Below are 25,944 nucleotides of genomic sequence, written 5' to 3' on the forward strand. Positions count from 1 at the left end.
GAGGGGGAAAAAGTGGCATGGAAGTCATTTAATGCCTAAAACTCGCCAGCCTGAATATTTTATGGAGACATTTTTACTTCTTAATGCAGAACACTTCCATCCTGCATCCATTAAAAGCAGGGGAGAATGAAAACAGATTTACTGAGGCATCCCTGATGCGGAGGTCTTGAGTGCTTTCCATGTGGCCGTCTCCTCCCCAGAGATGAGCTCTGAATCAGGGGGGATCACATACTGGATAGATTCTGGAGCACATGTCAAATAAATATCTGAAGCATTTTCATCTGCGTTGCGAGGCCTGTCACGATCATCGATAAATCGGCCTCGATAAACATGACATGTGCATGCTTTGCATTTGTATTCCTCGTCCCTCTCGTCCCCCAGCTGCCTGTGTGCGTTGGGGCTACAGTGGAATGAACGGAGAGAGTGAACCCTCCTGTCGCCTCCTCCCCTCACAAGGTAGTGAGGCTACCTTGTGCAGTAGCAACATGAACGCTAACATGAATAACGGCACAAAAGGCGAATGCCACAGCCACAGTGTGGGAATATTTTGATTTTAAACAGAATGGACAAGGTGAGCGCATGAACACCGACGTCCGACACGGACAGTTTTCTCAACTGAGAAAAAAAACTACCGACGTAGGTGCCTCGGGAAGCGGAACCTTCGTCCCGACAGTCAACGCTTACTGAGGCGTTTGGTCGACAAAGTAAATGTAAACAAAACAGTGCAAAATGGTGCGCGCTCACCGTGTCGCTCGCTGCATTGCAAAAACATACATACAGGCAACTTCTGTGTCAAGCTAATGTGGCTCACACAGGTACACCGTGCATTATACTTGAGTACCATTTAGTGTTTTTTTTCAAATGTGAATAATTCTCATGGCAATGAAAAAATGGTCTCAAAAAAGTTGATAATATTGATTATCTATGATCATTTGTAGCATAATTGCGGACCAGCAAAATTTGTTATCATGACAGGCCTAAGTGTTATCATTCTTTTTGTAGACTTTGACTGCAGCGACCCTCTGGGAATGGAATCGGGTGAGATCACATCTGACCAGATCGTGGCCTCGTCCCAGTACAACCCGAGCTGGTCCCCGGAGCGCTCCAGACTCAACTACTACGAAAATGCATGGACGCCTGCACAGGACTCCAACAAGGAGTGGATACAGGTACCACCAGTTTTCATTATTATTTACCTATTCCTGCATTTTCAGGATGTGTACTTGTTCGATATCGTTTCAAGATCAGACAGCATTGATGGTAATTATTAGCATCACTTGACCAGATGTGAGTCCATTGGAAACAAATGGTAACTTTTTGTACACTCACAGAAAAAAGTACAGTCAAACTTTAGTTTTTGTACACCTTGGTTTTTGTATGATTTGGTTTTTAGTGAAAATGTTGCCAAACTTGACTGTCAAGACTGTGTTGGTTATCATGCTAGCCCTGTGCTGTATCATTCCGCCAAATTGGCTGCCCAATCAAAGCACCGTACACGTCAGTGACTCACAGTTGGTGTATTTTTTTATGGCAAGAAAGTTGCAAGTGTCAGCAATTTACTGAAAAAAGTGAGAAACACTTTTGAATTCCATCTTGCCAGCACGTACGGGAAGTCCACGTCAACAATGAGTTCCGTCCATTTGTCATTCATAATTATTTGGCATTCGTTCCTGCATGAAAGCTATAATTATTCTCTAGAAAATGTATTTTTTCTTCATATTTTTGGTGTGCCTGGAACAGATTAATTGCAATTCCATTATTTCCTACGGGACAAATTACCTCACTCACTTTTTCGTACAATTCGGTTTTCGTGTGAGCTTTTGGAACAAATGACGAAAACTGGGGTTCCACTGCACAATTTTGGACCTCTCCACTTTGGAACATCCCTGTACCTTTTTTGGTCAAGGAACAGTTAAGCCAGACAAGGGTCTGCCCTTCCAAGCAGTATTAAGGAAATCTAAAGCAAACAGTTCTGCTCCGTGGAAGCATAAGGAATAAGACCTACGCTGTAGTATAGTTTCTACTTAATTCTTCGATTGTTTGTCTTCCTTTTCTCTGCTTCATATTTCCCCTCTTCCTTGACAACAGTGAGCAAATGTGACAGTATATTTTTCTATGTCGGCTTATCTGCACAACCACCACGGTCGGTTGTGGAGTTTATGTGGAAATATTCCCATTTCGCCCCGAATGGAAGCAAGTCACACACCCACGTCCACTCACAGCACAAACCCCTGCAATGATCCACAGCGCTACCTCCATGCAAATGGGGCGTGTTTGATTTATTATCGCAACTCCTCCAGGCCTTGTAAATTCCCAGACTTGCTTGACTTTTTTCTTCAGTATCTTTTTTTCACCACTCAGTGCTGAAACGTTTGGCCCCGGCGTATTCCTGAGGGGATGAATAATAGAGCCAACCCCAAGCCAAATATTTACTTGTGCAGAGCCACAAGCAAGCTTTTCCTTTATTACTGCAATGAAAATATTGTCTTGGGATCCCCTGGTGCTTCTTCAGACTAATTTAATCAGTGAGAGAATGTTTGTGTGTGTTGATTTGTGGGTGACTGAACAGGTCTGAAAGGAGCCCAGCATGCGTCTGAGTGGACCAGGAAGCAAAGATACTTTCCCTTGAGGCAGTAAGACTGGCGGGGAATGATGACATCATGCCGATAGATCCGAAAACATTAAAAATAGCTCAGATTTTAAAAAACGCCCCAAGGAGGCGAAATTACCCGTACTTTGCCAGTGCTGCGCCGTTTGAAACGTAAAAAAAGTTTGCTAGAGACCTCCGTGGCATCACACCGGCTGCTCGGAGTGTGTGCCCGAATACAGTGCACCTTGCTGGGCCACAGCAGGTGGCTCCTCCCCCTCTATACTCTGGTTGTCCTGATAGTAGTGATGTGTAGTAGTGATGTCATCATATTTCATGAGGATTAATCAACACATCCTAATTTGTTCCAGCACTTCTTACCTCCAGCTGTGCACAAACTACACTTACATCTAAATTTATAAAAGTAGATAGTTATCGGTAACATATTGGTCAAGCAAAAAATTATCAAGCAACTGTGTTGGGTGCTTCTCCAACAGCTTAATCAGGAAGTGGAGGACGTGGTTGCTTTTGACAGACAACCTGTCCCGAGAACATCAGAAAGCGCTGATCTCCTGTGAGTTCCACCCAGCGCCATGTCTACGTTTTACAAAGAATGGGCCGAAAAGAGAATATCCAACGAGTGATTGTTCTCTGATCAAAAATGCCCTTTGGATGGATTCAGCCAGGCTAATATAGAATGGAACCGCCAGTGAAACACACCAAAACGTGATAAGAAGAGCTTCTAGGAGCAGAGAACCACACCAGGTGACACTTTCAGCAGTTCCAGTTTGACCAAATGTGTCCCAAACCCCCCATGGCTCCCTCCTGTAACAGCTCATGTGATTTTCTTTGGGTTCCTGTTGACCAGCTGAACACTGAGGTCTCATAGACGACCCGAGCATGGTTGCGAATGCGCCGGAATAGTTACGGCTGTCCCGACAGCAAGCGGGGATGTAATCTAGCAGGAAGAAGACGTACCTCCAGTTGCCAAGGATGGCAGCAGCTACTTAGCACAGCATCCCAACGTGCCTCTTCACTAAACAGAAATCAGTAAGACTCTTGCAATGATTTCTTGTCACTCGGGACTCTCCTCGCTATGCGCTATTGATCATATCGATGATTTGATTTGGCAGTAAAATGTGGACTTCAAAAGGGATGCACACTAATGGGCTTGCGTATTTACCCGACACTAATCGCATCAAAAACCTTTCAATTGCAAAGCCGCGTCTGCGGTTGCCACGGAATTTATGTAGTCGGAGGAGTGCGCGGCACTTGTGACGAGCACGCGCCCAATTATCACAAGTGGTATTAAAAGAGTGGAATTTGTCATTTTGCTTTCATTAGGTCCGTCTGCGGCGGGGCAACGAGATTCAGGTCCCCTCACGGCACGTACAAATCATCTCCGCATCGCGTTCATTCATTATTTATTTCATTATTCTTCTCTGGCTGTGGTTTCAGGCAGACGCTTCTATAATGCATGACAGGCCACCTTTTTGGTCTGCCCTTCCCTCTTTTGCCTGATTTGTCATCCACTTTAATGCTGCCTCATGTCTCATGCAGGCAAGGAGGCTAGCGTCCTCTTTGGGTAATTAGGGAGTTGTGGTGTAGCTAGTAATCAGCTGTACATGCAGATGGACATGCAGTAATCCCTCCTGTATCGCAGTTAAATCGCAGACCTAAGAAGTAGGATTCCTGATTTATAAATGGAATACTTGAATAGTTAGCATATAGAAAACCTGTTTACCACCTTCTAAATATGCTTTGTAACATTATTAGAGCCCTCTAGACATTAAATAACACCCCTATATTCTCATTACCCTCTTATTACCCAATGTAATAGACACAATAAGAGAAAATAAAAAATAAATAAGACATAATATAGACTCAACACACACTTAGCCTTTGAAGGCGTCACTACATTATGACTTCAAAATGCCTTATATTTGTATTTTAGTTTGTTTAGCAATTTTGCATGCTTGAAAATGCTTTATTTAGGCCAAAACACATCAAATTAGCTTAAATGTGCATGTTTTTTGGCAAATATAAAGCCGTAGTCAACAGCAAAACAGCAAAGGACCACAATGTGATCTTTTAATGAATGAATTTAGAACTGTGATAGACGGAAGCCACAAAAGTTAAAACGCGACATGACGAGTAACACCTGTATCTTGATTTTAGAAATGATTCACAATGAATGTTTTACCAAGTTACCAGGATCCAGGAATACGGAGGAAATTGTGTTAAAAAAACAAATAAATAAAAAAGTAGACATAATAATAGAAATTAAGACATGCAAGGTGTAAATAAGACGTAATATCAACTCACACATGTTAGCATTGGGAGAGTTACTTACTTCCTGCCATGGCTGTGTCTCATCAATGCAACATGACTGACACCTAGTGGCCAGTGTAGAATACTACATATCATCACAATGCCTCTTCTGACTGCCTAATATTTGCACTTTACTTCACTTAGCCATTTTTGTGTTTGAAAATGCTTCATTTTGTCACAAAATGGGTCAAATGTGTTTAAATTTGCATATGTCGGACCAACATTGGGTCGTATTCAGCCACAAAACAGCAAAGATTCATTCATTCATATATTTTAGAAAAAGCGTGATAGATTGAAGCTGCGAAATTGGAAACCCAAAGTGGCGATGCTGAGATGCCAGACAAGGCTTGGTTTATTTGTCCTTTCGGCTCATTTCTACAAGCTCACTCTCATCAAGCCCCTTCTTCGTCTTGAAAAAGCAGGTTTGTGTCAGAGCGTGAAGGTGGGAGACGTGTGCATACTACCCTTCTGTATGAACCACCAAGTTCTTTGAAGCCCAAGAGGATGAACAGCAGGTTGAAGTGAAGCTGAATTAGTGTAGACCCAAGACTCCGCGGCTTAAGGCCCGAATCATCGGATTTATGCAGTCAGGGTAGCGCCAGTATGTAAAACCTTGATTAACACTGAGCATCGTCAGGAAAACACCTGCATTTGCATATTGTGGATCAGATGCTCAGCGGCCTGACAACTGAGGGTTCCTTGGAGGCCATAATGGGAGAAACTGCAAAGAATCTGGCAGCGTATTAGAGAGGAAGATCTGATGGCCTGAAAGAGTCACTGGAGTGTCTGAACGGTTCAATGAAAGCTGCACGCGGCTGCCATTGATCGCATGAACACACAACATGAATAATTTACGTGTCTCGGAGAGAGACCAACTGTCGATACTTAAAAGCATTTTTATTGAACAACTCATAATGGCAATATTACATACAGTACCATACCAACACATGAATCACCTGCATAATTCACCCTCGTAGCCCTCGTAGCTGCTATATGTCATCTTTCTGCTCGCATGCCTTCTCCACTATTATTGTCGTTTATATATTCATCATCCAGTCCAAACTACTCAACTGTTTCATGATGACGGGGATAATCAGTCTTCTTTGTTTCTTTGTTTGAATCATGCCTTTCGGTGAAGAATGAACACACACACAAAGCCCAGCAGGGTTTGGTGTCACAGTACGTACACTCAAGCACTCACTTCTTCAAACCCTTGGGGGGGCGTTTTTGTATGGCTATTTCTGGCTTTGATTTTGATTTGTACAACTTTTAATAGCTTCTATCTTTTTGTGAGTAGTTTTCATTTTTAACACCGAGATACAGACTTTCACGGCTCCGCTCTAGCACGGTTTTTTGAAATGTTTTCATGAGAAAAAACATCATATGCACTTTTTTCATGGTTGAATATGACTTATCATTAACAAAGTAACAAAAAGCTGTAATGTTAATGTCAAAATTCCCACACGAATGCCAGTGCGCTAATCATTGGGTAACATAATTAAATGCCGATTTTCAAATACTTTGACTTTCTGAATATATTTATTTATTTATTCAGTTATGTAGTTTTACAATTTCCAAAATAAAACATTTTTGCTTTCTACTGACGTTCTTAAACAAATCTAAAAAGAAAACATCTATAATAAAAAGTATTATAATAATGTTTTATTATTATTTTTGATCATTATTCGTCCTTACAATGTCTACATTTGATAAAACAACTTTTACAACGTTGTTCCTTAAATATCTCGTAATATTTTGACTTCAGTCTCATATTTCAGTCAAAATCACGATGCAGCATTTCAGGGCTTCACTCGAGGACGATTTTTACAAATATATTCATTAAAAGAATCATATCGAAGTTCCTCGCTTGCTCACTTTTTGCTAGTAAAACAAATGCAGCAAGTTTTGTATTTTTCGGCCTAAATTAAGTATTTTTAAATGTAATAAAATACACATTTAGAAGGCATACTGTACTCATGCATTCAAAGACAAAGTGTGAGTGAGTCTGTATTATGTCCTATTTATGTCTTAAATGTCTTGTTTTCTCTTATTATGTCTCCTATATTGGGTAATAGGAGGGTAAAGGTGACTATAGGGGTGTTATTTAATGTCCAGAGGGCTCAAATGAAGTAAAAAATCGTATTCAGAAGGTTGTAAACAGGTTTTCCAGAGAGTTTCTGCAGAGTTTTAAAGATTTCTAACTATGAATTCTACTTTGCGGATCTTCACTTATCACGGTCGGGTCTGGAACTGATCAACGAGGTGCAACCGTACAAGAGTATTACAAATCTATAAGTACAGTAAGTCTACTAATTTTAGTGTTATTTTGTTGGTTCTACTCCATTCTTGTGAACGCAGGTCCTTGGTTTACAAGGTGGTTGCGGCAGAGCTTATTTGCTCAGCGCTGATCCGGAAAGCAAACAGCTGTGAAAAATGCAGTCCACTTAGCAAAGATAACAGGTTGAGTTCCTCTGGCTAACCAGTAATTGCTCACTTCCCCAACAAAACTACCCGATTACGGCCAGCCCTTTTTCTGTAGTCGGCTTTGAACAAGAGCGCAACCTCATGTGCTAAAGCGAGCATCCGCCATCGTAATGCCGGCTGCTTGAGATGATGGAGGACATGAACAGGTTATTAACAGCAGCTTCTCGCTTGATGGAGTCAGAGAAAGAGGCTGGCGCACGACTTCCAGTAAGATCATCATCCTGAATGCGGCGTACAAATGGAAACAATGGACGCTGTCTCTGCTTCCTTCCCTCCACTGGAAAATCAATGAAGGAATGGCGAATCACACTTGAGTGGAGTCGCTGAAAAGTTGGACTTCGAATGAAGCCATGACGGGATGGCGTGATGCGATGAAATGAAGCGGTTAGATGCGAAGACCATGAGACAAAACCTCAACTCATAATTGATCATCATGATCACTAATGCGTCCACCTCGGCCGCAGTCTAGGATGGAATCATCAAGCAGCTGCCAGACGTGACACATACCTCTGGGTTGAACTTCCTTTTCCTGTCCAATGACTGTGTCATCGTCTTATAGTCATGACTCAGCGCTCTAGTCATTCATGCAAGTGTGGCATTGGTGGGAAAACAATGGCGCTTCTGTGGTGATGAAAAGAGGAAGGGAAGGTAAAAAGCAGACTAGCCACACCTAAGAGATGATCGCGCTCAGGTTTGCAGGTGTATTGCATCAAAAGTCGTCTATTGAAAAAACAAAAGACAACCTGTACAACTACCTCATGAACTTTAAGAAACAAAAACACCACAATGGAGTCATGGATCATGAAATACAGCTAGAGACGTTAGCTTATGTTACAATACCGTAACACTATCACATTTTGTGTGGAAGTGGTACGTTTTTGGCTCCTAGCCAGCGTCCGTCTCAAGACCCTATGCAAGGTGGTGTAAACAATGAATAATAGGAGTGCAAAGGTGACTATAGGGGTGTTGTTTCATGTCATCAGGGCTCTAATAATGTTAAAAACTGTATTTAGAAAGTCATAAACAGGTTTTCTGTGCTCTCACTGAATGCTACATCGTGAAAATTAATTTATCGCGGAACCAATTAACCACTATAAACGAGGGACCACTATATATGTAAGTCTCTGTAGGGTGGGGCCCCTTTAAAGACCCCAAAGAGGTTCCGTGAGTGGGGCTTATGGAGGTCCTTGACTCATACCACTTTTATGAAAGGAGAACTGATGACACTCTGAGGTAATATTCAGGAGATATTCCCCAAAAGGAATGAACGCCTTCACGTTCTCTTGTTCACAAAGTCTGTCTGCATGTGACCTATCTACATCTATCTACATCCATGAAACCCAAGGTATGAAGAGAATACAGCTGAGTGTATTTGATGATTCCAGAGGTTGCGTTCTATGCTGCTGCTCTCACTGAGGCAACATCATGTGACTGATTCGAGCAGCAGTTCCGCCAGCCACCGACACGTTCCTCAATGCAGGAGGATTTTTAAAAGACTATTTGACAGCCGTCTTCCAGCGCTCAGACCTGCCGGCTTCTTGGCAGCTCAATTATAAGCCAATCAAGCATGGAGAGATATATAGTTGGACAATGTGCTGGGCTGTTTTTCTTATTCTAGCGCCCCATTTTACTGTTTTCCCACTGCAGTCACGCAACAGCGACCGTGCTTAGTGTGAAATACATATCACTTGGCCTTGCATCACATCAGACCTACATGGGGAACACACATCAGTTTCACTTCATTGGTGGGAAAATCATTGATTTCTTTTTTGTATTTGCAAATGTGCTTTGTTCATCTATGCCAGTGACGGACGCAGATAATGAAGTATAATTGTTCAACGATGGCATGAAAACACACAAATACATCTCATTTACACACCTGATGTGAACTTCTTCTTGCTCGGCGCTGTTTTAGTTTTCCCTCTCTGGTTGCAGTCGTGCAGCACAGTGAAGTATCAGTTTGCCTCACAGCTCGGCAAAAAGTTGTAATATTCATGTCAAAATTTCCAAATGTAATATTTTTAAAATATGTTTACTTTGACTTCATGGCTAATATGTATTTATTTATTAAATATTTGTTTTATTTCCGTGATTGTGATCAAAAATATTATCACAAAGTATTTCTTTTGTCCCATGAAAACAATTTTGTTCTTGAAAGAAGTTCTCATCTAAGTATCATCATGATTACTTTTTATCATTATTTATATTAAAGATGCACGCTATTTTTTTTCAAACCGATATTGATAACTTTGTGCTTCTCAAGACGATATGATACCGATAACCGATAACTCTTAAATTTACATTGAAGTGTAGTTTGTGCACACCTGGAGGTCATAAGAACAATTTGACCAACTGTACCTGTGGATTTGTCCTCACCAAGTATCACCTGGCACTGCCCAGCAAGGTGCGCTGTATTCGGACACACGCTCCGAGCAGCCGGTGTGACGCCACTGAGGTCTCTGGCAAAGCTTTTGCACGTTTCAAATGCCGCAGCGCTGGCGTTTCGGGTGGCTGATGAGGTTTTTTGTGTGCTTGATGGGTTTTTTTCCCTCGTCGTTCAGCATTTGGTACAACTAGCACGCAAAATGTCTTCCTCTGAAAGTGAATGTTTGTTTCCAAGCGAGCTCCAGGGAAGTTACAGGTGACAGGCAGGAGAGAAAAGGAGCACTTGATTTCCTCACCCGCACAGCACGGGTAATCTCACCTCACTGGGGCACTTTTTCTTTTAGCGGTTATCAGAGCTATTTTTAATGTTATCGGATTAATCGCTATGACGTCATAACTCCCTTATATCAGTGATAGGGTTAGGCTACCCCAACGCTGCACCCCTAATTTCTATCATTATTCCTTTTAAAAGTGTATACTTTTGTTAAAACACATTTGCGTAATATTGGTGCTTTGTTCTCATAGCTGGGACTTAATTCACTGGCTTCATTCTTGGAGTATGTTTATTATTTCTTTATTTTTTTACGTTCTCTTTGGCCCAAATACCCCTTCATAGGTTACAACCACAGCCAAAAAAATGAAATCAACTAAATACACGTACTTGTCAAGAAGGTGCTGAAATAGTCAGGGTGATTTCCTTATGCCGACTCAGTGCGTCTTTATTTGTGGACAACTTTCTGCGGGGTCTGCAAAGCTGCCCTTGAACGCAGGATTAGGTGACAATTTTCCCACCCCCTTGAAATGACATCATGTGAATGAGCCTCGCAAGGATGCTGATGCTGCAAGTCCTTTTTAAATGTTGGTGTCTGGTCTCTACGTGTAAAGGTCAGCCGGCGCTGTCCGCAGGCGGAAAGAACTTTCACTTGTCGTTATCGGGCTTTGTTTGTTCTTCTGTGGCCTGTGGAATTCTTCACATGCAAAGCACTCTTCTCATCCTGACCCCCAGGACCTCGGCCTGCTAGCGCAGCCTCGGCTGTGTTGTTGCGCTTCTAACAAGCAGCCATGAATAAATCACACTCTGCACATTGCTCCTACTGCGCCTGCTGCCTGCCAGTCTTCGTGAAAGTGATCCGCTCCAGACCTCACCATCTACATCTTGCAAGCATCCCAATATTTGAATTGACCTCAATTCCTGATATCACAGGGTCACGGAAAGTCGAGTCAAAAAACCTGTCATTCTTTGCACGCTATGTATTTGACATGCTTCTTGATCTTATGTTTCAATCGACTACATGACCTTCACAGGCTGCTTATGCATTTAAAGCCATAAATGCCACCTTTTGAAAGTGTGAAAGGAACATGGTGTCCAGGGGCCCAATTCAGCTCATTTTTCATTGGCCCTCAGCATTTGGTGTCACAAGAGTTCTCGTTGTGAAAAAAATGTCTCGTGACAATCCAAAATTCATGAATGAATCACAGGATAAATGAAAATGAACCGGATGGTTTTGCCAGCCTCAGTATGTCACCGTGTGCATGCAAGTCTCTCGTCTCTAAACAGGCAGGAAGAGGGTTCACTCTGTGCATTGCTTTCAGGGCCTTGGCGCGTTTGTTCCATGGAACAACAACAGCGTTTTGTCGGTCATACAGTTGCTTTGTCTCGGTGGGTGGAGGCGGGGCCAGTAGCATACAGACAGAGTGCAGAAGAGTGCAAAGTAGTAGAAACTAAATTGGTAGATCACGGTATATTGTCATTTTCTTAAAAGTAATGCTTAAATCTCATCTCGTCTCGTTCTCGTAGACCCAATCTCGTGACGCCCCTACATAATAGATATGACACTAATATGACACTTATCACACAAAACTAAATTGTGTGTGTGTGATGTTCAGTTAGCTTGCCGTATGTTGACCTGCGCTGGATTGGCTTTAACATCCTTATAACAACATTTTTAACACAACGTCCCAAAGTGTATCCTTTAATGTTCCTGTATGTAGCCCTCCAGGGAAAACGTTTGGACACTCCTGATTTAAATGAACATAATCGTGAACACCGTTATCATTACCAGCAGAAAAACCACTAACAATATGAACTGATATCTTATTTCTATCTTAATATCGACCGATAATATCAGACATGCTGTATAGTACTATTAGGATTTTTGTGAATTCCAGATTTGTGACTTTCCTGCGTTCGCTCCAACACTCCTTTTACGTCGTCTTCTTCGATATCGCTCATCCTTTCAGAGCGTTTTCCTATAACATCATGTTTGGTGATTGCTGGTATTTAGTTGAGGATTGAAATGACGTTAAGACAATAAAGAAGTAAATGTCACCGTCCGGTTTCCCTTTCATCAATAGGTGGTGTAGTCAGCGGACGGGGATTCAGCTTTCTGCTTCATGAAACGGGGACAGACGAAAGCCCTGAAGGTTTCTGATGGAGTCGTTATTTGTAGACGCAAAAGACATTTTGCGTTAGTACCTTAAGCCTGCGGACAATCGAGTCTGTTTTTCACCATCCGTGTAATTCCTTTGAAATGCCAGGAAAGATGCAGAGATTATGAAGGTAGAACACTTTTATTGCCCTTTTCTCATCTTTTACACCAAATTTTTTCCAGCGGGGGCCGCATCGCGAAAAATGAAAGGATGCAACTTTGCCACTTTTGATATTTTGTAAAGCACCACATGCGGACATGCTAAAGAAGTCAAATGACATTCTTTTTCCTCCAATGTTATTCTCATAAAATTGTGGCTTGTTTCTCATTAATATGACCTTTTTCTCGCAATATTTTCATTTATTTTCATAAAATTGCAGCCGTTTTTTCCATTTCTGTTGTTGTATTTTTTTTTAATTTTCCAACTATTTCAACTTTCTGTTTTGCAGCTTTTCTTCTTGGAATTATGACTTTATTGCAACAATATTTTGACTTTATTCTCATAAAATTATAACTTTTTCCGCAGCTTAATTTTCCAAATATTTGAACTTTATTCATCGTTTTGATTGATTGGAAAAATTAATATTTCAACTCTATGCTACTAAAATGTTTCTCACATTACGAGTTAATTCTCGTAAAATTGTGACTTTTTTCTTAATACTTTGACATTATTGTCATAAAATTAGAAATGTGTTATTTCCCCCCCCCAATTATTTCAACTTACTTCTTGTAAATTTTCTTCTCGTAATTATGACTGTACGCCTGTAATATTTTGACTTTATTTTCAAAATAATATAACCTATTCCGCATTTTTTTTTTTAAATGACAACTTAATTTTTTTTTCATAATATTCTGACTTTGGAAATAAATGTATTTTTTCTTTAATATTTCAACTTTATGCTACTTAGATGATGTTACTTTCCTCATAATATTCCAGTGTCGTTCTTGTAAAATTACTACTTTCTTCTCTTCAAATTTTGGCTTTATTCTTGTCAAATCATTCCAGATTTTTTTTTTTAGCTTTCTTGTTTGATTCCATTTTTAGAATGTGCCGTGGGCCAATAAAAAAGCAGCTACGGGCTGCACTTTGGACACCCGGTTTTAGAAGGTATATGAGGAGAGAGGATGCAAAATAAATACATGCTTCACGATGCTGGCGTTGATCCGCCTTTGCTTTGATTTTGGGAGCGCGCACACACTCGTGCCTCTGTGCCTAAATGAAGGCTTCCATTTTGGTGTTTTCTTCCAAGCAGCAAAGAGTGGGCTCGCACATATTGACCATTCAAAGCAGGCTCTCTCATCATGATTTGGAAACCTGTTCCGCTGATGGGCAAACGCGCTGTTTCAGTGGCGTCTGCGTGCAATTACACCTCATTAATGTCAGCTCAGCTGTCAAAGATGGAGTTGGAGCTTATTAAGCAAGCTTCTTCAGGCAGCATATATTTAAAAGTCTTTCACTTTGCCACTCACTTGTGGATTAAGGGATTGCACCCTGGGATTATAGCCTCCGTAGATTTTGAGGGGTGTGTGCGATGTGTCCCTGCTGATGACTGAGTGATTGTTGTGGCGCTCCACCGCAAGCCAGCAGTCACGTAACATGGATGTGCTTTCCATAAAAACAATATCCATAAGGGTTTGTGTGGTCGTCCTTTCCCTGAAAGCGACAGTCATGGTTGTGATCTTGCATGATGGTTAGCAAACACACACTGTGGTGCTTTTTAAGGTTTGAGGCAAGCCAGCCACTGACTTTGCAGAGCATCTGCTCAGCAAATGTATACATGTGACAAAAATATACAGAACAGACATCCGCCCACACACCCTTTCACTCTCTGGCCTCACCTCCCCTTGTGAAATACTGCATATCCTAGTCTGACAGTAATCACTGACAGGTCACCGTTCCTTCATAAAGACCGTATTTCAGATTTCATCTGCATTTCTCCCAACCCTGTGAAGATTCACTTTAATCCAATAAGCATCTCAGGAAATGAGGTTGTCATCCTGCGTCTTTTGCATTCATTTCATTACTGCTTATTAAATTCCAGGTAGCATGATTCTGATTCGGGTTGCGGGGTTGTGTTTCACATTCACTATATCAGGGGAGACCAGCCCCACGGCCATTTCGGCCCGCAGCTCGTTATTTATTGGCCCTCAGCGTATTCCAACGATAAAATGAATTTGTTATTAATGAGGTATATTATTAGATGTTACACTCATTTGCTTTAACGCCAACCTAAGATGTTGTTTTGTTCACATACTGTGGAACCTCGGCTAGTGTCCGGACTTTTGTTTTAATAGTTTTACGTGCAGAATGCATATGAAGGAGCAATGAAAGGGATAAATGAACATTTAACATCGCTTTTACCTCAGTTGAAGACTTGATTGTTGCCAACTTTTAGAATTGAACAGTCTGTCTCACCTTCTTTATCAAAATGCTGGCACTCTCAACTTTCTTTGTCTCCGTCATGGCTTATTTTGCAGCCGTACTCCATAAGAGAAGCAGAGACTTGAGGCGTGACTGTGTTAGTTAGCAAAGAACTACAGAGTCAACTCCCTGAAGACGTCACGGGCTTACAGCTTCCATGCTAACATGCAAATAACGGATGTTTTGCCATAAAACTACGTTAAGAACACAGTTGGACTCCTGAAGTGTGTTGATAAAATGACAATACGCGCACCTGGAATGTATGCAAACCAAATAAGAATGTGTTTGTAAATTTTTACCTAAACGGAAGAATACCTTAACCGAGGCGTACATTAACCAAGGTTCCGCTGTATTAACTTGCTTTGGATTGGTTTTAGCATTTTTAATGTACAAATGTGTCAAAGTACCTCAGTAACCCTCAGCCTTACATTTGTGCTCCTTGGTGGAAAACATTTGGAGAGTATATATTATTTCCTGGTTGATATGATTTGTTATATCTAGGGGAGCAGGATAATTATGATATGAGGGAATTATGACATCATACCGATAAATCCAATTACATTAAAAATAGCTCTGATAACTGATCATTTAAAAAAATACTCCAATGAGGCGAGATGACCCACACTGTGCAAGTGAGCGCATTGAGCACTCCTTTTTCTTCCTGCTAAACGCCCTGTCGTAACTTCCCCTGAGCTCACTTGTAAACAAACATCCACTGTCAGAGGAAGACATTTTGCGTGCCAGCCGTCCCAAAGGCTCTTCAATGAGAGCGAAAAAGACCCATCGAGCACACATGAAACCTTATCAGCCACATGAAACGGCAGCGTCACGGCTTTGAAAAGTGCAAAAGGTTTGCCAGAGACCTCCGTGGTGTCACCCTGGCTACTCAGAGCGTGTGCCCGAATACAGTGCACCTTGCTGGGCCACAGCAGGTGGCTCCTCCCCCTCTATACTCTGGTTCTCCTGATAGTAGTGATGTGCTAGTAGTGATGTCATCATGCTTGATTAGGACTAATCAACAGGTACAGTTGGTCAAATCCTAGTTTGTTCCAGTCCTTCTTACCTCCAGTGTGCACAAACTACACTTACATCTAAATTTATAAAGTAGATATAAAAAAGTTATCGATTATCTGTACCATATTGGCGTTGCCAAGCTGAACGGTATCAGTATCGGTTTTTAAAAAATTGGTAGTCTTCCAGCCTGAAGGTTGCTTGTTCGATCCTTCCTTCCCCGTGACCATGCCAACGTATCTTTGGGCAAGATATGGAACCGTCAGGTGCTCCTAATGCCGCATCACAGTGTCGACGTGCTTTGAGTACCTTGAAGGTAGAAGTCAGTCCATTTAGCGTTTCATCTGCAGAGGTGTACTCAATATCTTCCAAAATTCATCACTAAAGAGCATCTTTTCAATCCTTCTGTGTGTTCTTGTTCTTCTCAGGTGGACCTTGGGTTCTTGAGGTTTGTCTCGGCCATCGGTACCCAGGGCGCAGTTTCCCAGGAGACCCGCAGGCCTTACTTTGTCAAATCCTACAAAGTAGACGTCAGTTCCAATGGCGAGGATTGGATCACGTTGAAGGAAGGCTCAAAGCAAAAGGTAACAACTTTTTTTCACTTTCTAGACAATAAACCAGAGATGGGACACTTTTTTCTCTTTTCTCTTTGCTGAAAGCTCCACATGCCCACTGCACAATAATAGCAGGCTAGATGATGAAAGTAGTTTATTTATGTGACTCCCCAAGTCACAGAAACCAAAAACATTTGCAATATCCCGCCTCACACGGGCCAGCTGACTCGAATTGTGCTCTGCTGCGTGTTGCCTTCAAGCGCCACAAACTGGGAAATACCCTGTCATCTGTCTTGTGACGTGCAATTATGCACTCTGCCCGGCGTGGTAATGCAGCCGCTGCGTGTGTGTCAGCGGTCGCTGGTAGGAACTGCAGCCAGGGAAGGAATGCGGCTTCTGTTTGTGTCCAACACGGTCAGCTTGTAAAAGGTACATAGACAACAAAAGACAGGACAAAGGTTTAATGGGGTGTCCTGTTTGAGCAGCTGCTAGAGGCGGATCCATGGGCGGAAGAATGGAGGGGATGGCATGCTTGACCAGAACGTGGTCGCTATTGATTGCTGATCAGCTAAGGTTTGTCCATCTGGAAGAAACCACCAAAGTGTGTGTCCAGCCTGAAGGTCGTGTTTGACGCGTAAATACTTGTGGAAACTTTTTCGACAGCAACGGTCGCGTTTGTGCGCGCAGACTGCTGGGCTTCCTTCCTTCACAGCAAACCGTCATGTGTCTGTCCATCCCTGCTGGACGCCTCCCTCCACTCTAACCACTGGGGTCAGGAGGTCAGAGGATCTTACGGTCACCAGTGTGGTTCAATTACCCGGAATGAACCGTGATGGACTGGAGCTGTTTGGCTGGGTGGTCAGCTGTGAGGACCCTCAGGGGGAAAACTGTGACATCCCCGACCTTTCAACAAGATGCTGTCTTAAAACGTGAACAGATCTGGAGGGCGGGAGGGGGGGCATCTTTGGTCATTTCTGTTGCAAACGCTTCCTCGGGTTTCACAGGCTAAAGCTGACATGTGGTTTGCAGGAGACAGGGAAAGTCTTTATGAGCAGTACAGGTCAGGTCTTTTAGGATGTTGGTTTCATTTTTACACAAACAGACGGATCAGTGCTACCACATCCAACCGACTTTGGGTGAGGGAGGGGGTACACGCTGGACTGGTCGCCAGCCAATCGCAGGGCACGTGTAGACAAACACACTCATGCTCATACAATCGAGAGTCTCCAGTTAACCTCCACTGTTTCCACTGAAATATGACAAGTAATCCATCGTGAGTGTGTTTTCCTGACTCTTCTGCAGGTTTTCCAAGGTAACACCAACCCCACAGACGTTGCCAAGACGATGCTGCCCAAAGCCACACTGACGCGCTACATCCGGATCCGCCCGGTCAGCTGGGAAATAGGCATCGCTCTGCGCTTTGAAGTGTACGGCTGTAAGATATCAGGTTGGTGGGACGCATGCGCACGAGCATGTGCACTCTGTTTGGGACTAAACCCGTACTGAAGAAAATATACGGGTTTCAGTGCAAAATAAGTGTTCTTTTCTGTATCACGATGAAATCTACAATTTCATATTACCTTTTTAATATTGTTACTTGTCGTTGCTTTGAGGAAGGTGTTGCCTTGCCTTATCCTCCCTGAGGCCCAAAAAAGTACGTTTGGATTTTTATTTTTTCCGTAAACAGTTGTCTTGAAGGTGAAAACAATATGGCACAATAAAAAATAAAATAAATTTAAATAAATTTAAAAATTACAAAAAAAATGTTATTTTGTATTTTGTTGTAAAAAAAATATTTAAGAAAATTTAATTAAGAACAATTTAAAATAAAAAACAATAAAAACATTGTCATTCAAAAAAAATCTGGATAATTCTTTTGTCTTGCTGATATTTTGTATATTACATTTCAACAGTGATTTCAATAAAAACGGATTCAGTTTCTTCCTCTGAAAACAAAATACCATACAAATAAATAAAACATGTTTGTTTTGTCAGTAATTTTCCAAATGTTATTTATTTATTTATAATGTGTGGAGTTTAAGACTGAGATACTACTAATCATCAAATGCTAACCAATTTCAACAAAATGTGCACGGTGCATCCGGATTTGGAAATATCCGCTGCCATTCGCGGTCTATAAATCTTGCATCAAGATACAAGGTGTCGCTCAGTCAGAGTGATGCATGTTGGGGGAATAAGCCATCTATGTTATCACGTGTTTTGATGTACCGCATACAATATAAATGGAGATAACAGCTGGCAGGCTGGGGAGGCGAGGGGGGGTGAGTACTGGGTGTGCTCTACATGGTCCCAGCCCTCCTGCTGGTCTGGTCTCAGCTTCCTCTTTAGCCACAGTCTGTTTTCTCTCACGGAGCTCTGATTTTTGGCAAAACTGTCGTGTTTTGAATGGGACTGGCGTGCGTGCATGGGCGTCTAAATAACTGGCGCTGAGACGCTGTTACTTAGTGAGCATATTTCAGTAGTTAGTGTGTGCCCTTTACTTGGGGGCAGAATAAAAGGACGCTTTAAAGGAAAAGTGCACTTTAAATAAAAAAAATGCCCATCATCCACAATCCTTATGTGAGACACAAACACGCGTCTTTCTCTTTTCTGTGCGTTCTAAAGATATAAAAACAGATAAAAAGAGGCAGCTAATAATGCACATAATGGGACACATCTATTCCGCCTAGAAAGGCTGCTACTAGAACACGTCCAAAAAGCTCCAACAAGGTTTAGTGGTTTTCTATCCATGCTGTGAGCGTGTAGTAACAGGTACATTCATCATAACATGGAATACTTGCAGTACTTTGGGAACGTCCTTCCTGGGTGCATTGATGTCACATAGCAACATAGAAAGGAACGCTACACCTAGCACCTAGCAGCAGTGGCAAGGTGTCACTATGCCAGTAATGTAGTTCTTGGGTGTAACAATGTTAATAACAATAATAACAACAATGTGGTTCATATGCAGCTCACATGATGGAAATGGAGCCTTGTTGGCGCTTATGGAGGTTTTTTCAGAAGGCTCTATAGGCGGAATAGGTGCGTCCCATTACTTGCATTCTTACTTGCCTCTTTTTATCTGCTTTTATATCTTTGGAAAGCACAGAAAAGAGGAAGACACGTGTGTTGAAGTGTCATGGAAGGATTGTGGATGATGGGCAAAATGTTCCTTTAAGATGAGGTTTATATCAGACGTATACATCCCTACTGTGTATGGATGAGTGCATGGAGGGGTTGTTTGTGTAATAACAGAGGGACATCGGCATTGCAGCTGCATGGTGTGTTTTGGGGGAATATAACCAAACCACGGCACAGAGCGAGTAAAAACATCACAAGATCGGAGGCACCACATGGCCTCGGAGATGACGTCAGCCACCCCGGGTGCAGCACATGTGGCGGGGGACTAGCTCCGAGTGCTGCATTCAACTCTGTGACTCACTGTTTGAAGTACAAAATCCCTGATAGCGGAACTTGCTTAAATATCTAAAAATATCAAGTGTTGCGGTGAGCTGAGCTAGGATTTTTTTGACGAAAGATGCATGAATCACTCATAAGAAGGGGCAATTCAAACATCGTAAGCAGCGACATCAACATAAAGTCACGGAGAGTCATTAATATCAAGATCCACCACCCTGTTGTTAGTAAATACACCACAGACTATAAATATCCAGAAAGAACCACTCATGGTCCACCCAAACCAGAATGTGGCCCACAACACTTTGGATCAGCATCTCCACAAGCATGTTTGTTCCTCTGGGTGTGTGCTGGGTACAGCTGAAGACCAGAAAAACAAATCCAGATGACCTAAGACGCGTAAATACGGTACACGTTACTCTGTTTGGACTTTTCCACCAACCAGACATTTGTCTGCGTGGGAGTTCCTTCAAGATAAGCAGAGAAAGAGTCTGAATGAAGCCTTGTTCTTCAGTCTTCCCTCTCTTCTTCCCACTTAGTTGTGCTACAGCACAGTGCGCACAGTGTCTCCTGCGGACGCACAGTATGCGATCACGTATGGATGTATTCCTCCGTGGGAGGGGGGGTTTACAAGCAACCCCTGCCTCCGCGTCTTGGGCTGAAATGTTAGGAGGTCAGGGACGGATGGGCTGGCCCAATTTTCTCTTACTGCAGTGAGTGTCGTTCCTGACCTCATGTAAAGATGGGAAAGACATTATGGCATCCAGTTTGTTCAAAGAGTGTATTGTATTGATGCCTTGGAGCTCAAGCACTGACACGTCCGCTTAGAAGGAACTTCTAAATTGGAAAACATGTGGAATTGAATATCGGGATTGTCTTTGTACAAATTTCTATTGTAAAAATGCATGAAATTGTGTGTGAATGTCTAGAGATTTACACACTGAAAATAACGTCATTTTAGCAGCACAACGTGAAAATATTGAAGAAACAAAGTTATTTTGTTTTAAGTTGTGATATTGTGAGAAACAAACAAAATAATGCATGAAGTTGTAATTTTTGGAAAGTTATAAAACTACGTGGATAAAGTAAAAATATTAATAATATTATAGAAGAAAATGTATGAAGGTTATGAAAAAAGCTGAAATGTTTTTAAAAAATAGCCAAAAATGAGAAAAAAGAGCAAAGAGTGAAACATATGTTAGAAATATGCTTTTTCATCCATATGACAAAGCTGAGATGAAACAAATAGAACTTGTTAGCATATCTACATGCGTCGCTTTACAAAATATCAAAGTGGCAAAGTTGCATCCTTTCATTTTTCACTGTGTGGCCCTCGCTGGAAAGACGCTTGCACACCCCTGGTCTAAACTCATTGTTAAAACACACACTTTTATTGCAACTGTTGATCTGAAATCAGAGAACGTCACACTAGCAGGAGGGTGTTTGTTAAAAATAGACATTTTTAAGAGCATATCAAATTACTGGCGTTGTTTCTCCGTACGCCGGTGGTCCGGGAACGTAAGCCCCGGCGGGGATCTACTATCGTCTGTGTGTTTTTTTTTAAAGAAACGAAAGCTCTGATCTCTTTAAAGGAGACCAGACAAGTGTCGGAAAAGCAGTTTGGAGAAGAACATAGCAACGTGTGTGAAAGAAAGGACGAGGGGGATGAAAGGCGGAGGAGACCAGCAGATGTTCCCAGCTGCGGCGCAGAAGGCAGAAGAGTGCGTCCGCAGTTGAAAGACAATGTGGCTTTTTGTGTGCCGGCCTGTGGAGGAAAGCGGAATGAGCAGCAACAGTGAATGCGGGAGTGCGAGGAGGGTTTTAATTGGCTGCTTGGAGACAAGCGCTTCGGGGCGAAATAATTAGTATGCATGAGATCTGTGGACAGAAAGAATAGAAGGAAAGATGATAGAAGCGCCACAAAGAGGGACGTGTTCCCCTTACAGTGACTTTGACTTTTCCCATCACCTCCGCACAAACTTGAAATATGCACGCATCATCTCTCAAAACCTTTTGTCTCCTAGAGTACCCGTGCTCGGGAATGCTGGGCATGGTCTCGGGCCTGATCACCGACAGCCAAATCACAGCGTCGTCTCACATCGACCGGAGCTGGGTGCCGGAGAACGCTCGTCTGCTCACCAGCCGGACGGGCTGGAACCTCCTGCCTCAGCCGCAGCCTTTCACCAGGGAATGGCTGCAGGTGGACCTCGGGGAGGAGAAGCTGGTGAAAGGCTTGATCATTCAGGGAGGGAAGCACCGTGAGAACAAGGTCTTCATGAAGAAGTTCCGTCTCGCCCACAGCAACAACGGGTCTGACTGGAAAATGGTGCTGGACACCAGTGGGAACAGACCAAAGGTATTACTTTAACGGGCTCCTGACATCATTCATCAACTGTGCTAAACTATCTTATACATTGTTTGGAATTATGTTCTACTTTGTTCCATTTTTGAAAGCAAACGGTAAATTTGCAAAAATGACATTTATAGTTGATGGCGCCGCCCATGCCGCCTCGTTTGCTATCCCACCGGTACACAGGAAACAAAAAAGACAGGAACGACATCAACGTTGGCACACAACAGAGTAAGTCACGTCGTGTTTGCATCATGTCTTCTAAACACGATTCCATGATAGTGACAAGGCTGTAAAGCATTATTCCAGTCACATTGACGAAATATAAAATAAACCAGGCTATGAAGACCCCTTTACACTCATTAAGAAGCCGATTTAAAAGAATAAGTGAAGGATAAGCATTTACAAAACCATTCTGTGGCTTCAAGGCGACCAATCTTCATCTCCATGTCTTAAGGCTTAAGTCCACGTTCTGCAAGTTCCCTATTTCATCTCCAAAAGTTGCTTCCTCCTCGAAAACTATAGACACATCGCTCAAATCCTTGCTGTAATCACTATAAACATCCTCTGTTTGTGTACCGGAGTGATAGTACTCCGATGACGTCACTTCCGGAAATGAAGCTAAACTGCGAGAGCTAGCGCGTCTCGGGCGGCACCATCAACTGTAAATGTCATTTTTGCAAATTCACCGTTCGCTTTCCAAAATTGAACAATGTAGAACATAATTACAAGCAATACAGTATATAACATAAAGTCGCGTGTTTACAGCTAACGTAGTTGTTGTTTATTATGGTCCACTAAGAGTCGTAGTAATCGTCACATGCATGTGTCATCTTCCTGTTGCTGTGTGAAGGTTGTGTTATTTATTTTTTCATATTTATTGCTGCTCTAAAGGGTGAAAAGGTCCAATGGGGTACAGACGTATGGACTCCATATGGGCTGAACGCACGGAGTCTTTCTGCAGTCAATACAAGCACGTTTCAGTATTTTCCATCACTGTCTTCCCGCTTAGTATTCCGCACAACACACTCGCACACTTTTCAGTGGAATGGAGGAACTTCACCTGAGGGAGGAAGAGGGAGGGAAGAATACTCGACATACTGGAGAGACAAACCATTTATATTCCAGCATCACTGAACGCACACGTTTCATAAACACTCACAGCACATAGTTCTACTCTACAAACTTCATCTTGCTCACTTTTTATCAACGCTGGATGACATGTACCCTCCAGCTCCTCCACTTATAGCCTTATTCCCCTTATTTAGCCAAGTTGGAATATTCGGAATGATTGGATAGAGGCTTTTATATCTTCAACTTTTTAACAACATACTGTAGCTCTCTTTGCACAACACAGCAGCAACAGAACCAATGTTGTAATACGGGTAAAGAGCAAACAGCTCCACCAGTAAAAGCAGCTGGATAGCACAACCAGCTTTTTAAAGCGCATGCAGAGGTAGATACTTCAAATGCAGCTACTGCCATCTTGTTGAGTTCATAAAAAAGAAAACACATTGGGAGGTTGCCTACAGCCACAGCTGTTAATAGCAAATGTCTTTTAAGCTGGGGCTTTGGAAAATTGGAAAAGTCAGCAAAAATGTTACAATAGAAAAATGAAAACACTAAGAGAAAATGCTGTGACAAATGTTATGACAAACAAAAAGTAGAGTTGGACATTTTGGAAAATTAGGTTGCGGAAAAATGATAATATGATGGGAATGAAGTCATAATATTAGGGAAAGAACATTTACCAAGATTATTTAAGAAGAAGGTTGAAAAGTTTGGTAAATTAAAGTTTGGAGAAAAAAAACAGCAAAAAGGGGGAAAAAGAATTCCTTTTTCACCAAATATCTAAATAAAATAAAATAAACATATTAAGAGAAAAATATTGTATGAGAATAAACTTGGAAAATTAGCTTGGCGAAGAGTACTAATATTATGTGAATACTGTCAAAATATGTTGAGAATAAAGTCGTAATATTATGGAAGATTATCTATGAAGAAAGTTGAAATGTTTGGAATATTAAAAAAAAAAAGAATGGCAAAAATGAGAAAAAAAGTGCAAATAGTGAAGTTGCTATGAATAAAGTGCTTTTCCCCACCAGTACAGGACAAAGCTGAGATGAAATATACATAACTTCTTACCATAAACCAAATATCAAAGTGGCAAAGTTGCATCCTTTGTGGCGCTCGCTGCTGGAGCTGCTTTTTGCTTAATTAGTACGCCTTTGCAGTGTGAATCCCACAGAGTGTTACCATCATTCGAGTGCGTATGTTGTAGGGGTGTATTATGAGAGCAAGCTTGTGTGGCTGGAGGGTGCTTTGGGGGGGTATAGAATGTACGAGCGCACACGCCAGCGCGCTGCCATGCAGAGCTGCAACAGCTCGACCCCAATTACAAGCGTCCATGGCAGGACATAAATCTGATCCAGATGGGCTGATGCTTGATTTATGAAGGGAGTGAGGAGGTTTTGTATCGCCTCCCTGTCATAGTTAGCTGCCTTCTGCACTTTGGCGGGGGTGTCTCCGTGGGGAAAGTTGCTATCCGTCAACATTGAGCGGCAATCTTATCAGAAACGTCACTCCTTTCTCTCTCTCAGCTTTTTGAAGGCAACAACAACTACGACACTCCCGAGCTGAGGACGCTGGACCCCCTGCTGACCCGCTTCATCCGAATCTACCCGGACAGAGCCACACCTGCTGGAATGGGCCTGCGACTGGAGCTGCTGGGCTGTGATATTGAAGGTAAACTGCTTTCCAGGATCCGTCCGATGACGTCCAAATGATCCATTTTCAGCCTGGCTGCGTAAAATGCAAATAGGAAATAGGAACATTAGCGTTATCCAAGCGGAAACAAACATTTCCAGCTCTGGTGATGACTTGACTAGCAGCAGTAATGACATTGCCACCAATAGTGCTAAAGTGCCACTGACAGTGCAACCTTTCTCCACGCATGCTAATGGCTTTTCCAGCTGTGCTAAGGTTTCACAGTAATGATGCTTTCACTCTCCGTGACCTTATCTCTCTCCGAGCCATGCTCCATGACCACCATGCTAGCTGCACTAATATCCTGTCTAACATACAGTATATGCATATTTCACCTACACCGCATCGTTCATCCCTTCCAGAAGGTCCGACTTGAACCGAAACACTCATGTTTTCTCACAAGAAAGCAAATGAATTTGGTCTAAAACGGCAAAAATCCAACACGGAACACATGTTATACTTTTACAATAACAGTAATCCCTATTCATATGAATGCATCGTGCTGTTTTGTGGTAGAATATGGCCTATTAGTAAAAGAAAGAAGCAAATTTGACTTTTTTTTGTCTAAAGGAAGCATTTCCAAGCATAAAAATGGCTTAATAAAGTAAAACACAAGTATAAGGCATTCAGAAGATGCATTTAAAGATCTTATGTAGTATTCTACACTGGTCACTAGGTGTCAGTAATGTTACTGTCATGTCAGGTGAGACACACAAGCACCTAACCTATTCCATTTATAAATAATTTTTAAAAACATGCATATTTAAGCCAATTGCACGTACTTTTTGCTGATTCTCCAACTACCAAAATATTCCATTTATAAATAAAGAATCCTACAGTACTTAGTGGAAATTCACTTATCATGGTCGTGTCTGGAGCGCCATCAAGGAGGGATCACTGAACATAAGCAGTGTATTAATAATACGACAAGACGAGTCCGCTAACCAGAAAATGTACGCAAACGGAGGCATACGCTAACAGAGGTTGCACTGCACGGTTGTTAGCGTGCATGCAGGTGAGGCATCTGTCATGCAGAGGAATAACACGACCTCATGTCCTGGTTATCTCCAAGTGTGCATGAAGGCTTCCTGTGTTCGTCCCACAGCTGCCCAGCTTGTGCTGAATAACCCCACCAGGGACACTTGTCCTATCTCCCTCTTTCATCAAAGCTGCCCTTATTGCACGTCCCTACTAGGGGAGGGGGCTCA

At 42.2% G+C, this 25,944-nt stretch overlaps 1 protein-coding gene across 3 annotated transcripts in view; it reads left to right on the forward strand.

The window, feature by feature from the left end:
• Positions 1–25,944, forward strand: part of nrp1a (neuropilin 1a) — a 75,760-nt gene that overhangs the window by 38,977 nt on the left and 10,839 nt on the right. For all 3 annotated transcript variants that reach the window (XM_054764961.1, XM_054764960.1, XM_054764962.1), the window contains exons 7-11: positions 1,003–1,169; positions 16,078–16,233; positions 17,506–17,650; positions 21,645–21,976; positions 24,571–24,715. In XM_054764961.1, the coding sequence (XP_054620936.1) occupies positions 1,003–1,169; positions 16,078–16,233; positions 17,506–17,650; positions 21,645–21,976; positions 24,571–24,715 (945 nt within the window). The remainder of the gene's footprint in view (positions 1–1,002; positions 1,170–16,077; positions 16,234–17,505; positions 17,651–21,644; positions 21,977–24,570; positions 24,716–25,944) is intronic.

This window comes from Dunckerocampus dactyliophorus, chromosome 21 (genome assembly GCF_027744805.1).
Source record: "Dunckerocampus dactyliophorus isolate RoL2022-P2 chromosome 21, RoL_Ddac_1.1, whole genome shotgun sequence".
Classification (NCBI taxonomy): domain Eukaryota; kingdom Metazoa; phylum Chordata; class Actinopteri; order Syngnathiformes; family Syngnathidae; genus Dunckerocampus; species Dunckerocampus dactyliophorus.